Here is a 16,450-nt window from a genome sequence, read left to right as displayed (position 1 = left end):
TGTAAAAATTGCATGCCAAAAAATAACTAAATTCACCGGTGTCACGTATTTAAACACAATATATAATGATAGACATGACGCAAACCAGCACACATTCAACTGGAAGCTCTCAAAAACAACAGAAATGATAAGACTGCTAATCGATGTAAAATTTCTATAGCTCAGCAATATCAAAACAAATTAGTTCGATACAAACAATGCAACTACAAAGTCGTGAAGTCGAAGCCTTTGAGGCATTAACTTTGACAGCATGCCATAGAGACCATAATACTGCTATACAGCGATTAGAAGCTGCGATTAGAAGCTATGGATCACCTTTCTGCTGGTCCTATAGCATCTAGTCCATACGGAAATCCTACACCTCATCTTTTGGCCGTCAAACAAATGAGAAAATTTGAGCAACCAAAATTTTGCCTCTGACAAAGTGCCTTCTTGGAGTATCAGTATCATCCCAACAAATCCTACGGGGTGCCAAGGTTCACGCTAATAATCACAACTCATCATGAGCTTCAGGTTCTAAATCGTCAGTCTTTTGTGGTTCAGACTGACTCTCTTCAGGGGCAGCTGATTCCGACGATGTTTCCGTGGATTCAGCTTCTTTGGATTCAGATTCCGAAGAGTCAGTTTTCTCTTTGTTAGCAGACTCTTCTTCCTTGGGAGGTTTCTTTTCTATCTTGGGTTTTGGTTTAGGTATCCTATTGACACTAGAAACCTGCAGACAAAGATGAATCCCCAATGTTTTGAGAGCGGTGAAACATGTGCATATTATTCTAGAATCTTAATATGAACTTCCTAACCTTATCTTGTAGGTCCAGAACTTTTTCGTAGACTTCTTCAGATGTGAAAGCAGGTGGACTGTAGACAGGGGTGCTGCAATATGATAAATGGGAGTTAGACACATATACACATTTAAATGTAGAACTCGCGAAATTGTGTTGGCTCTAGACTCAGCATACCTTTTCTGTATGGCTTCCTTCTCCTCCAACCAAGTTTTTACTTTCTCTGCTTCACTTACAACCTAGACCCAGATAGCATCACAACCAATAAAATGAGAATCACATCATAACCAGAATGAATTTATCGAACTTCATTAAGCTCACTGGTTTACCTCATCTACCCTCTTTTTTGGAAGCCACGGTTTGTTCGAGTCCCAGTTCTTAACAATCTGCAAGACCAGAAAGTGTTACAGATGAGAATAGAGTAGCACAACAATCATGAAGTTGAGCAGCAACAAAAACATTGTTTGGTCTTCTGTATAGATACCTTTTGCAACTCAGCAAGATACAATCTAGCATTTTCACAAGCCGTTGGCCGGGCTTTTAGCTCACTCAATCTGGGCAATAAAGAAAAAAAAAATCAATGTCAGTCAATGACCTATATGAACCTAAGTGGATACAGAGCAAGTTACCTGAAAAGAATTGGGTCACCGATGGCCTTAAGTTGGTCAAGGCGTTCCTTGAATTCATTTGCTTGAGCATCTTCACCATCCATATACAACCAATCTTGTACCTGCACTTAAACAATCTCAGCATGAGGATTCAACAGACAAATGAAACCCACCAGAAGATTATTATTGAACAGACCTCATTAAGTTTCTCTGCAAAAGATTCCCTCTCCTGTTCAGTTGAGACGGTCAAAATTTCTGTGTTCTCTTCCAGCTGTGATGTGCCAAATAACAGAAAACAAGTAGTCAACAAACATAAGTATAGCACCTAGTAAATAATAACTGTGCTAAACGTTATGAAACTTTTCTGTGTTTTTCTAGATTTATGTAGACAATGGAGTTCCTATTATCAGTGCAAAGCTGAAGTTCTGAGGAATATAATACCCTCAAAGATTTCAGATATATCAAGAAACAAGAGGGGTCATGTGAATGGCAGTAACATGTTTTATGCTATTAACACTGAAGGTAGAAGAGAACAGAAGGTACCTTCTCCTTCATAGAGTATATGTAAGACTCCAGGTTATTTTTCAGTTCAGCAGTTCTCCTCCTTTCAGCATCCTTCTTATCAAGCGCCTCTAACCTAGTTTTTGCTTCAGAATACAACTCCTTCGAAAGAATTGATCCAGCACCAGCCATCTTTTCCACAACCTGCCATTGGACAACATATTTATTAAGTCATGTTCTGTCAATATTAACACCAGATTTATGACCTTCTATCTTTACCTTTAACGGGACCCTGAATGTTCTTTTCTTGAGCACCTTCTCTGTAACAATATCTTGTGCATTACTCTCATCTATTGGAGCACTGGACTTATTTGCATCCCCATCAGAACTCACATTCTCCTTACTGTCAGATGTGTCATTAGCTGCTCCTCCTTCCGAAGACAAAGTCTGACTGGTGGAATTACTCTCTAGAGTTAAATTCTTCTTTGGAACTTCAACCCATTCAGTTATCTCAATCACTGCTTCTGCCCTATCAAGAGAAATAATTCCGCTCCTACTCAAAGAAAAATGTAGATTTGCCTTGATGGGTGCAGATAAATTGCGGCTACTGTACCTGTTTGAAATAACCACATGGTTAAATTCATGCAGTGAAATTAAACACATACAAATTGCCAATGGCAATGGTGTTGAGATATTATTTAGAAATAGAATAAACATATGTACTGCAGCCTCGAAGATGGAATGTTCCGCCCCCAAAAAAATAGCAGTTGAAATAAAGGTACTCTATGTTCAGCTTGTTATAAGCAGTACCATGACACAAAAAAAGTACATAAGATGATATGCATTATGCATGCTTACTTTTCGCTTGCATCTGTCAGGCCTGATACAGAATACTCCACAAATTTGTGTGATGTAACACCTGGAGGCAGTTCAGAAGCTTTTTCATAGCTGATAGAAACATCGAAGTCTTTAGTATGTCTAATGGACCTGAACATCTGTAGACAACAAAACAATTGCAAGCTAGATTATTTTTTAAAAAAAACTTTTTTTTTTGCATATAATCAAAAGGAAACAAGAAAGGTGCATTATAACCTTAATTCCCAATTTTTTCATCCTTGGCACCAGTAATTGATCAGTGCTTTCATCTTTGACATAATCTGGGCCATTTATTTCAAACACAAAACCATAAGTAGAACCATCAATCATCCCTAACTTACGGTTCAACTTAATTCCATCACTTAAGTTAGCTGCATGCAGTGAGGCACCCAGAACAATTGCTTCATCTGCATCAAGATGCTTATCCAGGTCACTTCTTCCCAGGAATTCCTGCAGCTTAGCCTGTACCAGGAGAATGGAATTTTATTACAAAAATAACAAGGTGAATGATGGAAGCACAACTGTTTCAGAAGTACAGTTAAGTCATCTGCATAGTAGGTTACCGTGGTTAACAAATGCCTTTGAGATATGATAGCAAATTTTTAAGATGTTAACTAAAAGTAATGGATTGTATTAAACTTATGATGAGAATCAAGTGACAAGAGAGAAATAAAAACATGGCAGTCATGTGCCTGAATGCCATTAGAGCCCCACAATACAAGGTCAAACATAAAAACGAGTTCAGTTTAATCACCTGCAATTTTGGTACTCGAGTAGCTCCTCCTATTAATTCTACAGCATAGATATCATCAATCTTCATTCCAGAATGTGCAAGCACTTCTTTAACTGGAGTTAGAGCCTGCTCCCATAATTCTTCACAAAGTTCTTCAAATTTTTCACGTGTAATGGTACTCCTGTAACAAGAAGCGACCATTAATTCAACAAGTAGAACCTAGAAAATTGTCCTGACTCCTGATCATGATTTAAAACTAGAAAAAGTTTACTTTGTACAGAAAGAAATCAAGAAAAGATGAAAGGAAGGCAGAACATCAACCATTATAGAACAATACAGTAAGGAAGAAGGGTCGACTATGCTTGCAAAGTATTAATATTGGCAACTACTGTATAGATTAAGAAGCCAGTGTGTTTCACTATCTTCCAGGTTCCGATGTTCCGTGCAATCAATGGATATGCAAAGTATTAATATTGGTACCTACTGTATAGATTAAGAAGCCAGTGTGTTTCACTATCTTCCAGGTTCCGATGTTCTGTACAATCAATGGATATGCAAAGTATTAATATTGGCAACTACTGTATAGATTAAGAAGCCAGTGTGTTTCACTATCTTCCAGGTTCCGACGTTCCGTACAATCAATGGATATGCAACAAAGGCCAATGCAGAACATCAATGGAGTAGCTACACTTCAGGCCACAGTAAACAACCTTTGTAGCTCTTAACGAATTTGTTCTAATGGAATTGCATTCATGTAATTCAAAGATAACAAGGTGATTGATTTAATTGAAACACCGGTCAGGTCATTTTAGCAGATAAGAGACAAAGCACCAGCCACCTAGCATGCATGCTACTCCAGCATAGTAAGTTGCTATGCAAGAATTTGCCAGGCTGACAAGCATCTCTAATTTTCAACAAAGTTTCAATTGTTCATAACCAATTAAACTCGAGAGCGTTATCTTGAAGGCTTGAACAGAGAATCCAAAAATGTTAAGTAAATTTCCATTTATGAATTTATAAATATCGGTCCATATTACATGTGTGAAGATTATGCAAGTGGTGAGGACGCACCTGAAATCGAGATCATTATATAGTGATTCAACTGAAATTGGAGCAGCAGTATTTGCACTCAGAATTTCTTTGGTACGCTTAACTTGCTTCTTCAACTTAGCCATCGCCTTGGGAGACTGGCGGATATCAACTCCATTACCGAGTTGTTTATTAAATTGATCAGCAAAATAGTTTACCAGGCGCATTTCCATTTCAAGGCCTCCAAGTTTGGAGTCCCATCTAACATCCTTAACCTGTAGATAATTAGCTGAAGAAATTAGTAATAGATTCTGGCATTCTGTATCTCTGTAATGTAGGCATTTAGCAAGCTCAATTTTTCATATATTTGTCAGATCTTCCATCGCTTAGGCATGTGAAAGATGATGTAAAAAAAGGGGTTTTCAGTGGACTTTTGAGTAAGCATACGACGGACAAAATTGAACAACTAAAAGACCTTGGGCAAGATCGAATTGTACCTGGAACTGGTTCACCGATACCGTCTTCCCAAACTCCTTGGCCTTGTAAGCTGAGTAGTACACCAGCGCGGCGTAGGTACTACCTGCGCCCATGTCATAGAAGATAACATGCCTCGACTCGTTCGAGAAATCCTTGTCGATCCCGTACTGCAACGCTGCCCCGGCGTGCTCATTGATGAGCGCGAGGACGTTAACTCCGGCAAGCTGCGCCGCCTGCGTCAAGGCCCGGCGTTCGGCCTGCCCAAAGTAGGGCGGAACGGCGACGACGGCGTCACGCACAGGAGCGCCGACGTGCGCATCCGCGAGCCCAGCGGCGTAGTGGAGCACCATCGCGACGATCTCCTCGACGGTGTAGACCTGCCCGTCGTCCGCGCGGACCGCGGCGGCGCCGCGCGCGTCGGGGACGAGGTCGTAGGGGAGGAAGAGCGCCTCCGCGACGGACCGCACGTAGGGGAAGGGCTTCGCGAGGAGGTCCCGCGCGCGGGCGAACACCTTGGACGGGTGGCGCGCGGTGATGCCGGACGCCTCCTCGCCGGCGAGCCGGTTGCCGTCGGCGAGCGCGGCGAGCGCCGGGGACTTGCGCTTCGACATCTCGTTGATGGCCACCGCGATCGGGACGCGTCCGGGGGCGAGGTGCACGGCGGCCACCTTGAGCCACTCCGACCCCAGGTCGATGCTCGCCACCGCCGCCTCCGCCGGCGGGACGAGGACGACGGCGGCGGCCGCGACGACCGCGGCGAGGAGGAGGAGGAGACCCGATGTGCGGGGCGGCGCCATGACGAGCGGCGGCTAGTAGAATGGCATGCGGGGTGGGGGGGTTAGGGTTTGGAGATCTGGGACTAGTGTGGCGGATGCAGCACACACGGTGGAAGGGGAGAGGAGAGAGCAGCGAAGGAGGGGAGGGGGAGAACGATCTCGACGGGGAGGAGGAGGAGGAGAAGGGCGTGTGCTATATTTGCAATTTTTGTGATTGTTTTTCTTGCGTTCGGAGTTTTTTCGATTATGACCCTGAAAGGTTTTTTCTGATTTCGAGTTGTGCGTTGCTGCTGAAGGTGCTTTGGATTCTTGGTGAATATGTAGAAAAAATTGAGGGCTCATGTGAAAAAGGTGAGAAGAAGACCGTGGCAGGAACGTCACGAATTGAGTCACCAGTCCAATGAAAATACGACACGTGGAAAAAGATCCACATGGCACGCCTTGGCTAGCGTGGTGCGCTGGAAGAGCGAGAGGAGCGTGTGCTAGACCGCACGTGGAAGTCTCGTGCGGCGACTACCGAGTTTATCGAGCGTCACGTCACATCAAACATGCCAGTACCGTCATGGCGGGAAGCTTGTACAGTAAAAACGTAGGAGTAGTGCTAGTGTGTTTGTGCAGTTTAAACTGTGCCATGATAAATAAGGAAATCATTCAAATTGGCGAAAGCATTTTTGGGATGATAATGAAATTATGTTACTGATTTTTTTTTCATCTATCACTGGTCAGGTATTGCTAAAAAAAGTGTTTGATAAAATACTACTAGTAGTAACTTGCAATCTTGCCAGCATCTGAAAAAGGATTGTTCACCTGCACCGCACAAGCCAGAATGCAAAAGCTTTGCCCAATGAGCACTACAACGCTGTTCAGTGTCACACTCTCACTGCACTGTCTGCTCAGTAAAGATCACAGGTCAATCTCCAAGAATGCACAGCGGTTGTCTCATGCTGAGCTCAACTTTTAGTCCTGGAAATTGTGCAAGGTCGTTGCTTGTTCCCAAAACGTTCTGCCACAAAAAAGCTACTTTTAAAAACATGAACAAATAAGTTATATACTACAGTGATAGAAGAGTTGTCTGATCATTAATAGCAACACGAATTGGGGTTTAGCAAATGAACTTACAAGTGCAGCAAGATGAGCTTCTTGTAGAATACTGCCATCAATCTCCAGTCTAGCTATTGGAAACTCTGGAAGATGCCCTGACTGTTTCTTGCCGAGTAGATCACCAGGGCCACGCAGTAGCAGGTCGGCGTTAGCCAAGTAGAATCCATCGGATGACTTCTCAAGCACCTTCAACCTTGGCAGCGCGCTAGGAGTGGAGCATAGGAACACACATCTGGATTTCCTTTCGCCACGCCCTACCCGACCCCTTAACTGGTGCAGCTGAGACATTCCAAATCTCTCAGCATTCATGACAACCATCATGGAAGCATCAGGAACATCGACTCCAATCTCAATCACTTGTGTTGAGAGGAGAATACGTGTTTCCCCGGATCTAAAACTGCTGAGGGCTCCATCCTTCTCATCGCTCCTCATGCGACCGTGCAACAGCCCACAGGGATAACCTTCAAATTTTTGCTTTATGGAATCAAACTCGGCTTTTGCTGCATGAAGTTGTGGTAGCTGCTCTGATTCTTCTATGATAGGATATACGAGGTAGACCTTGCCTCCATCAACCAGTTCATCACTCATCATCTTCAAGCCATAAGTATTTAAAAATGATAAGCAAATTGATCCCAACCATATCCAAGTGCAGATTGGGACAGAAAAGGAAAACAACAAAGATCTGAAACAAAAAGAAAAAATATTGAATGAAGTCATGTCATCACCTGGAAGACAGATTCAAAACCAGCATCATTTCCTTCAAGAGCAAGAGTTTCTATAGGTTGTCTTCCTGGAGGCAAGTCCGTGATCTATAAGAAACGTGGATCACAATTGTAAAGATTTGAAATAGCTGTGAAAAATGAAAGACCCTACTAGTTGTTAAAGTAACAGGTCCTGGAACATGAAAAATGAAAAATGCAAGAACATTTTTGCACTATATCCTATCCAATATGTGAAGTCATAAAGTAGCGGATCCTGGAAAACAACAGGGTGGACTACTAGTTGTTAAAGATATAATTGTGCTAGCCTAGAATTAGTCCCTCGATGTATGTAGTTTTCACCCTGTGCCCCACATAGTACGCGATATGACATTTTACTTCCAATGAGTAAGTATTTGGAATACTCAATTTAGGCTATGTTCTTTTCTTCAACTCAAAACTTCAACTTCCTCGTTTTCTGTTAGCATGTTTTTTAAACTATTAAATGCTGTGTTTTTATAAAAGTTTTCTATATAGGAGTTGTTTAAAAAATCAAAGAAAACCATTTTTCAAGTTTATAATAGTTAAAACTTAATTAATCATGTACTAATGAGCTTTCTCGTTTGGCGTGTGCAGAAAATCAACTACCAAACAGAAGAAACGAACGAAGCCTTATATGCCATAAGCCTGTAAAATACCTGTGTAAGGGACATGTCCCCATACAGAGCAAGAGCCAACGTTCTTGGGATTGGAGTAGCGGACATAGCAAGAACATGGGGAGCCATAAATATTTCAGAAGCGGAATTCTCGTCTGAGATTGTATCATCATCACTCGATTTCGTGGAAGGGGTATATAGCTGTAATGAATGGCAGTAATTTGTATTAACAAACAAATGTTAACTATGTTAAATTTGAAACCAAAATAAGAAAGACATGAATTATGCAACGAGGTTTGGATATCAAATACTCAAGTGTAAGTACCAGATACATTATCTTTTGTTTTGGACAATTAGGCAGCCTTGAGAACTACAGCACACTCCTTGAAGGCTTTCACCATAGCATTTTATATAATCACTAGCATATTACCCATTGAATTGGGATTTTTATTAAATAAAATTATCATTAACCCGTTATTACCATCATTTTCTGCAATGATATGCTAGCTATTGTAATAACAGCAAGAATAGCAAATTGTAATGATGGGTCATTTTCTGCAGTGATATGCTAGTTTGTAAGAACAGAAAGAAGAAAAAAGTCAGTAGGAACGCTCTGGCCCATCTTACCACAAAATAAGATACACGAACATGGAAATCCAGAGGCATACTTCTTACTCCCTAAGCCCCAAAATATAAGCACTTCTAGAGTTTTTCATGGAGATTAAGGAGAGAGGTGAAATTAAATGAGAGATGGTTAGGATTGGTTTTGATGAGGAAGTAGGTGGGGAAATTAAATGAGAGATGGTTGTGATTGGTTCAGATGATGAAGTACATGGAGAAGTTGCTATGTTTTGGGACAAATTTTGAACGCTAAAAGCTGCTATGTTTTAGGATGGAAGGAGTAGTAATTAGCAATTTTCTTTCTAAGTTTGCCAACAAAGTTTACAGAATGGGTGACAATCCTGGAGCAAAGTAAGTAAACGAAGGATGTGTGTGATTTTATTCAACAACAAGGTTTACAGAATGAGTGACAATGCAGGAGCAAAGTAACAGTCAAAAAGTCCCCGCAAAAAAAGTAACAGTCAAAAAGGACGTGTATGGTTTTTATTCAATGTAAATAGCAAATGCTCAGCAAATTACCTTACTATTAAACCTTCCTCTTTGAACAACACCAAAGCGCTGCTGCTCATCTATAACAGAGATGCGCAAAGCTGAGAATTCGGTTTTATCACCAATTAAGCTGTGTGTTCCAATGACCATTGCTATTTCTCCTGTCTTGAGACCCTGCCATAGAATAACAATAACACATAAATATATGAATCTATGCGTATGGGAACTTGAGAGTCTAGAAAGAATGCTTGCATTTCGAATAATCCTTGATTCCCTCGTGGAAGTTGAACCAGTTAGTAAAGCAATGTTTGGTTTGCATTCATCTCCATCAAACTTCTCCAGCAATGAAGTTAGATGTTCATAATGCTGGAGGGCAAGAACCTCCGTTGGAACCATGAAAGCAGCCTAGAAATAATTTTACAAGGTATATGTTAGACTAACATCTCATTAATGAAGAACTGAAGAGTACAACTAGGAGGAAGATAATCATTTTTCGTGTATATCCTATTTGGATTAAGCATCTAGTTTGCTTCAGTAAGCTGTCCTTTTAGTTGATAAAATCCTTTTATATACAGTACATAAGGCAAGGATGTTGGTTTGTAGTATAGATACCTGAAATCCTGAGCTAATGACCTCCATGCATGCAAGGAAAGCAACTACGGTTTTACCACAACCAACATCACCCTGTCAAAGAAAGAAGGCTTTCAAGTCTTCAGCAAGATGCATATAAGCCCCAATAGTTGTTATTTGAAGAACACCAATTATATATAAAAAGGAAAACAGAATCATTAATTCACTATGTAATACCACAGCCAGAACCTGTAACTTGGTACTTAAGATTTTCTTCCCCCATATGAGGTATACCCCCATGTTCCATTTCCCCAAGAAAAATGGAATGCTACATCCAGTCAATTGCAAGTTTCTTGTCCACGAACTTGGTGCTTAAGAATGGTAGAAAATAGTTTGGTTCAAATATTTTTGCTTAAGATCGAAACATTTGAAATAAACTGGCCAAAATAAAACAACGCAATAGTAGACCAGTGATATTAGAGCCAAGATATACTAGAGTTGATTACAGAGGAGCATCAAGCAACTGACTGGTAAACAAGTCCAGACTCCAGAAACAAGAGCAAGAAAGTTAATGAACCAAGAAATGTGCAATTAATAGTTACTTGCAAGAGTCTGTTCATAGGAACTGGTCTTCTGAGATCCCATATAATCTCTTTAACAGCATTCAATTGACTAGGAGTAAGCAAATAAGGAAGAACTTTTAACAATTTCCTTGCAAGAGGAGACCACTCGTCAGCACCAACAGCATTTAGCTCATGATTTTTGCACTTCAATAACAATTCTTCCTTCTCAACCCGTGTACCAACAGCTTCAAGCATTTGAAACAGTCTTCCCAACTGAAAAACGATGATAAATGTTTCCATCATTGCATATGCTTAATTGCACACTTAAAAACAAGATGCGATAATATGAACTTGAAGGACATGACATTTGCGCAAATCGATATCCATGTTTAAGCAAAACAAAAATATTGCTTGCTGACAAGCATATAAATGATAACAAAAATAATACCCAGGAAATGCACTCCTGTATAGATGCCATCACCGTTGGAGTTGTACTTTGAAGATTGCTAAAAATGCTGAAACCCCCACCCCACTGCCACACATGCGAGTGCCCGCCCATCCATTCACCCCCCCCCCACACACCCACACACACCCACACACAACAAAATTAAATACACAGCACTGAAAAGGAAGACCATCTGAAGGGAGAGGGGTGGTGATATATACTGTTACTGACTCATATGACTGTGCTACTTCTACTGTTATGTCAAGAAAGAAATATATGGTAATACCTGAAGATAAAAGAAATCATCGAAAATAAGCCTTCTCCGAGCAAAATCGGCTTCATCTCGATTCTTAGGCTTGTGGATTCCCATGTAAGCCTAACAACCAAAACGAATATTGAGGACAGCATTTAGGAGGGCATACAGATCACATGATGATGACATCATATAACAGAAATTCAAACAGATAGAATGAAGCTATATCTTGTAATAGTCAACAAAGAGTACATGAACATGTTGGCACGTATATCCAGTGATTTTAATATATTAGCACACACGTGTGATTACCACACAGATATCCAATAGCAAGAAGAAAAAATCCGACAGTCCATCCATCTCTAGGTTCCACTTGTATGAGTAGCATTTAGTAAGGGAACTATAATTAGATGGTTTGCTCACATCAAAGAGATTGGGCAAGTTGAATTCAACAAGAACTTCATGAGGCATAGGGTCAATGTCTGGCGTCAGCATCTTCAAGGCCCTGTGCACAATTGTAAACTATTATTACTCCTACATATTCAGATGGAAAATAATAATATCGAACTACATGCATTTCATATTAAGTTAAGGTGATTTACTCTTTATCCTTTGGGCTTTGCAGTCATCCCTTAAGTATCATCATAATTTAAATTACTTAGGTACAATTTAGCTGAATCATATTTTAGGAATGGGGAATCGGCATCTTTCAACTATGATCACTTTAAAATAGCTGTGAACTTAGAGGAACATCACTTAGGGCCCACCGACTCAGCTTTCATTTAGAAACTAGAAAAGCACACAAGCTTTGCACTGACCTTGAGATGGAGAGGCTCAGCAAACTTGGTTTCAATCCTGCTTTTGATGGGTATATAGGATATGGTTTCCTGTCAAGCAGGGTGCATTGTTGTTCCTCTTCTTCAAGCATGTCAATAGTGTACTCTCTCAAATCATAATGGTCTTTAGTAAGCGCCTTCTTGATCTGTGCAAACAAAATCAGCTAAGCTTAATAATCACATATAGGCTGTGAGGCTACAAAGTGCAGTCCATTACATGCATAAGTGAAAACATCTGTATAGCAGAGCTACTTTTATGTCATTGTAAAGCAAATGTGCGGCTGCACCAACACAAATTTTAGGATTACAATTATTTTGTAGTGAAGCATCACCAACAAATAAAGACAAATTGAAAGGTCTGACAAGCAGCATGTAACAGGAAAAGGTATGTTAGTTCACCAACCTTACCGCTGACATAAGCAAGATCCCCCTCTTTGTACTTCGATGATATACACTTAAGAAAAGATGGAGAAGAGAAGCGTGTGCCGCTGAAAAATTTCTTGAGGTGCAAATGAATTGTCTTCTTTTGTTCTGCTTGAGAGTTACAACTCTTAACTGAAGAGCTTAACTCACTCTCGATTATTGAACAACTAACAACAACCTCAAGGTAACCTAAAGTGTGCTTAAGTCTGGCTCCCCTGAGAAAACAAACGATAATTATTGTTTAGAGTACAGGTTTTTGGCGTATGAAAATGACCTAGCCAAGTTTGTTATACGAAAATTTTTCATAATATACATTTATGTAACTACATTTGGGTTTATGCAAAAGAATTAAGTGGTCAAAGTTACATCTTACTGACTTTGAAAATTCCAATATGGCAATCTTTTGTGACTGGAGGGAGTACCATTTCAATTGGACTCATAGTGCTTAATTATGTTTTTCAGTAATCAGTCTTTCTTTGCAGGGAATAATCAGCCAATCTATGAATTGAATATTTTTAACTAATAATTTTGAACCTAACCATTTCGCTCACACACATGAACATAACTTTTCTATGTGTTCACAACATCCACAGTAAAACGTCCTTTTAATAGCATCGAAAATTGTACCACAATATACTGAATGCCACCACATGAGCAAGATCAAAGAAATGGGGGAAACTTTTACAAACATGCTATAACACAAGCACTGTCATATCACAGCAGTCAAGAGAGTGAAAAGACAATTCTATACCAACTCCAACAAATAGGATCAAGGCCAGCAGTTGGAGCAAGGGAACGTATCCCATGCACACAAGCTTACGGTGCACACTCCGTCACACCAACTAACAAATGTCACCAAATTTTCTAAAAAATATATATACATGTACCTCCAATAGTATTTCATATACCTGTAAAGTATAAAGTTCAAATTCATTATATTCTAGCCATAACGAAAAGAAAAGAAAAATCTGATAGTTTTAAGAGTATATATCTGTCAGAATTTTGTCTTTTATGTTACGGCTAAAATATATTGAATTTGAAGATGAGACTTTGCATATAGGTGTAATACTATTGGAAGTACGTGCACATTTTTTTCCAGAAGTTTTGGTGACATTTGTTAGTTGGTGTGCACGGCGCAGTATACATAGGATATGTTCCCTTGGACTGGAGCAAGACTAATTGAAATATTAACTTATACTCCCCAAATGATCCCAGCAGGGGCATCGGTCACATGAATATTTAGAAATAATAATAAGATCATCTTAAAAGATCCATGATTTTAACAGAATCTTCTTGTCCCCCAGCAGACTCAAATTTACTCTATAAACTCATTTCTGACTAATTCCCCTACAAACTCCAGAAATTGTAGTAATGGTAGGTCTTCATTTAAATTTTACAGGGTTAAGAGAATTGACTATATAAATACCCATTCCACTCCTCCAAACTATACTGCCCTTCTGTACAAATTTCATGGATTATTATGACCAAACGTTGAGTGTGGCCCTAGTGTCATTGTGATAGGATGGCACATCCCATATCAATTCTTCTTTATTATCGGATTAAGAATTTTACTCAACAAGAATGATCTGATATTAAATACCACTAACAATCCGAGGGCATCAATTCAAATAAGGAAATGATATCCTTCACATGCCAAAAGATTTTTATGGAAAGACTAAGCTCGGGAGATGCCACATAATTAACATATGGCAAGTTTAATGCCGAAGAAGAAGACAGTGGAAAACATCATATTTCTGATTATTCAATTACCTGGAAGATACAACGGTTCCAAACAGCATGATGTACTGCCCCTCTTCTATTGAACCTTGAGGATTTTGTAGATCTGCATAGGTCCGGGGAAAATGCTGCAACAATTTCCGTACCTGCAGAGAAGAAATATATTGCATGCTAAGAATTCTATCAAATCAAAAGAAAAAAAAAATACTGAAGCGTATCTGCTGCTAGTACCGTATGGAAACCACCATCCTCTAGCTGGCGATATTGCCTACTAGTTGTTCCGGGAAAACATCTTATACTTCTGTCCAAGATGCTAGAATCAGAAACTGTAGCATCTGCCACTGCCAATGACTCTGGACAAGCATCGGTATCAACTGCCGGTTCAAGAGAAACAAACTGTGCTGTGAGAGAACTCTCTTCACTGATTGATAGGTGATCGACGTTTGTAAGGGTTGGATCTAATGGATGGCATTTGTCAGAAAACTCATAAGCTGCCCCAAAATTTCCACCGGACTCTCGCATGAAATTCGTGAGGTTTTCAGAAAGCACAGTTTCTTTCTGACTCATGCTAGCAGCAGCAGCATATAGTTCAATAGGTGATGAATCACCAATTTTTATGCATGGAAACTTTGCACACATTTCTGGGAACTCAATTTCTTTGCATACACTGATCAATTCTGTAGCAGATCCTCTGCGGGCTCTTTCTTGCTCAATTAATTCTTGTGTATTACTATAACCCATCAAAACAGACACCTGCAATCATAAATAATCCAGACAATGTTCACTGTTCACAGCAAGTACAGATGAATAGTTGTGTGACATTATTAGTGAAGAGTGGCATCAAGCAGAGAGCCGTGCAAATCAAATCCAGACGTCATTAAGTAGAGCTATTGCATAGGCTTAAACTATAAAGGTCATAACATCAAGGAAGTTAATGTACAAGTATATGCGCATTGTATTTAAACAAGGTTACTATGCACTAGTTTGAACTCACAACAATAATTAGAGGACTTGGGAAATATAAATAGCTTTCACTTGGTAGAGCCCAAATGGTGGAACGATTGAACAGATGAAACATACAGAACTAAACTCATTACTGATGCCTGCAAAATCGAAGGCTAACACTAACAAGTGAACACAACCAGTTGCTGGCAGGGCACATACTTTGTTCAGGAGTTTTGATCTCTCTGACGTGCCATCCACCTCCAACAGCTTCCTGACGGACGTGTGATTCTCGCGCGAACACCACCGGAAGAGCTTAGAGCCAAGAGCATTGCTAGACCTGCAACCTGAACAGTTCAGTGCTAGTTGCTAACTCGCTATTCTAGCCACAAGCACAAATTGCCCACAAGGGGAGGGGAACCTAACAAAATCAATACCTCATTCTGGAAGGAATCCTTCTAGAGCGCCCTCTGCGAAAATCCAAAGAAAACACCCTCGCTAATTGATTGGTGTGACCCTGAAGAAGTGAAGCGACCTCATTTCAGATAAGGAAGGGGGATAGTATGTGAAGAGAAACGACATACGCCCATACCTTAATCCATGATTGCGCTGAGGAGGAGGCGATCATGGGTGCGGCCAGCGAGGAGAGAACCTTCCCGATTCGCCGCAGCGCTCAGTTCATCCACCGCGGAGACGAACACCATCAAACACCACCAGAGCACGAGCAGGTGCCCAACACTAATGGAGCGCTCCGGGTTACCAATGGAAGGCGGCGGCGAAGGGGCGGGAGTGGGAGGGAGGCGGGGTAGAGGCAAGGCAGCGGGAGAGAGAGAGAGAGAGAGACGAAGCGCGAGAACCTAACGTGGAGCGGGGACACGCGAGAGCCTCGCCGGACCGCGCGCGCCTTCCGGGGACGGCAGCGGCGGAGGTGAGGTCGTCTTTCCCCCCTCTCGTGGAGGCGAGTGGAGTGGAGGCCCTCACCGGCGGCGCGGGCGGTGCAGTGCCGTCGCCGTCGCCGGAAAAGGGGACGGAGGCCGTACGTGGTGGGGGTTTGGGTAGGGGACAAGAGGGGAGCGCAGAAGAGTCGGAGACGATGGAATGGAGTTTCCGCAAGTTGGGCTGGCTCCTGCTGGCCCAGGATAAGGTGGTCGAGTTCCGGTTAGGCCCATAGGAATCCAGGCCCATTCATAGATGGATTGGTTGCGACCCAAAGAGGCCCACAAAAATTTGTTGAGAAAATCCAAAAAAAATATCGGGCCTGTTCAGATTGTAGCCAAAATAAACATTACCTAATTTTGGTATAATTTTGGCATGATTTCTTATGTATTTAGCAAATT

At 41.0% G+C, this 16,450-nt stretch overlaps 2 protein-coding genes across 3 annotated transcripts; both read right to left on the bottom strand.

Moving 5' to 3' along the window:
- Window positions 1-125: 125 nt before the first annotated feature.
- Window positions 126-5,943, bottom strand: LOC4330492 (heat shock 70 kDa protein 17). Its single transcript, XM_015770918.3, has 14 exons — window positions 5,024-5,943; window positions 4,569-4,801; window positions 3,519-3,678; window positions 2,981-3,226; window positions 2,747-2,883; window positions 2,168-2,501; window positions 1,931-2,092; window positions 1,584-1,658; window positions 1,409-1,509; window positions 1,264-1,333; window positions 1,109-1,165; window positions 957-1,018; window positions 798-870; window positions 126-712 (listed from the first exon to the last, which is right to left on the bottom strand). The coding sequence occupies exons 1-14, from the start codon at window positions 5,798-5,800 to the stop codon at window positions 491-493; spliced, it is 2,709 nt and encodes a 902-aa protein (XP_015626404.1). The 5' UTR covers window positions 5,801-5,943; the 3' UTR covers window positions 126-490.
- A 504-nt stretch (window positions 5,944-6,447) lies between these two features.
- Window positions 6,448-16,177, bottom strand: LOC4330491 (ATP-dependent DNA helicase homolog RECG, chloroplastic). 2 transcript variants are annotated; one of them, XM_015772121.3, is made up of 17 exons: window positions 15,706-16,177; window positions 15,551-15,630; window positions 15,336-15,453; window positions 14,403-14,924; window positions 14,205-14,317; window positions 12,415-12,649; window positions 11,994-12,157; window positions 11,599-11,680; window positions 11,209-11,298; window positions 10,517-10,750; window positions 9,957-10,028; window positions 9,597-9,749; window positions 9,375-9,518; window positions 8,277-8,435; window positions 7,606-7,689; window positions 6,899-7,471; window positions 6,448-6,782 (listed from the first exon to the last, which is right to left on the bottom strand). In XM_015772121.3, the coding sequence occupies exons 1-17, from the start codon at window positions 15,739-15,741 to the stop codon at window positions 6,690-6,692; spliced, it is 2,952 nt and encodes a 983-aa protein (XP_015627607.1). In that variant the 5' UTR covers window positions 15,742-16,177; the 3' UTR covers window positions 6,448-6,689. The 2 variants fall into 2 exon arrangements, with proteins under 2 accessions (XP_015627607.1, XP_015627608.1); XM_015772122.3 differs by lacking the exon at window positions 15,706-16,177 and having other exon boundaries at window positions 15,336-15,460; window positions 15,551-15,582.
- Between the last annotated feature and the right edge of the window lie 273 nt (window positions 16,178-16,450).

The sequence above is a fragment of the Oryza sativa genome, chromosome 2, assembly GCF_034140825.1.
Source record: "Oryza sativa Japonica Group chromosome 2, ASM3414082v1".
NCBI classification, from domain to species: domain Eukaryota; kingdom Viridiplantae; phylum Streptophyta; class Magnoliopsida; order Poales; family Poaceae; genus Oryza; species Oryza sativa.
The sequence above is the reverse complement of the archived record's forward strand: the minus strand, read 5'-3'. Positions and strand labels throughout refer to the sequence as shown.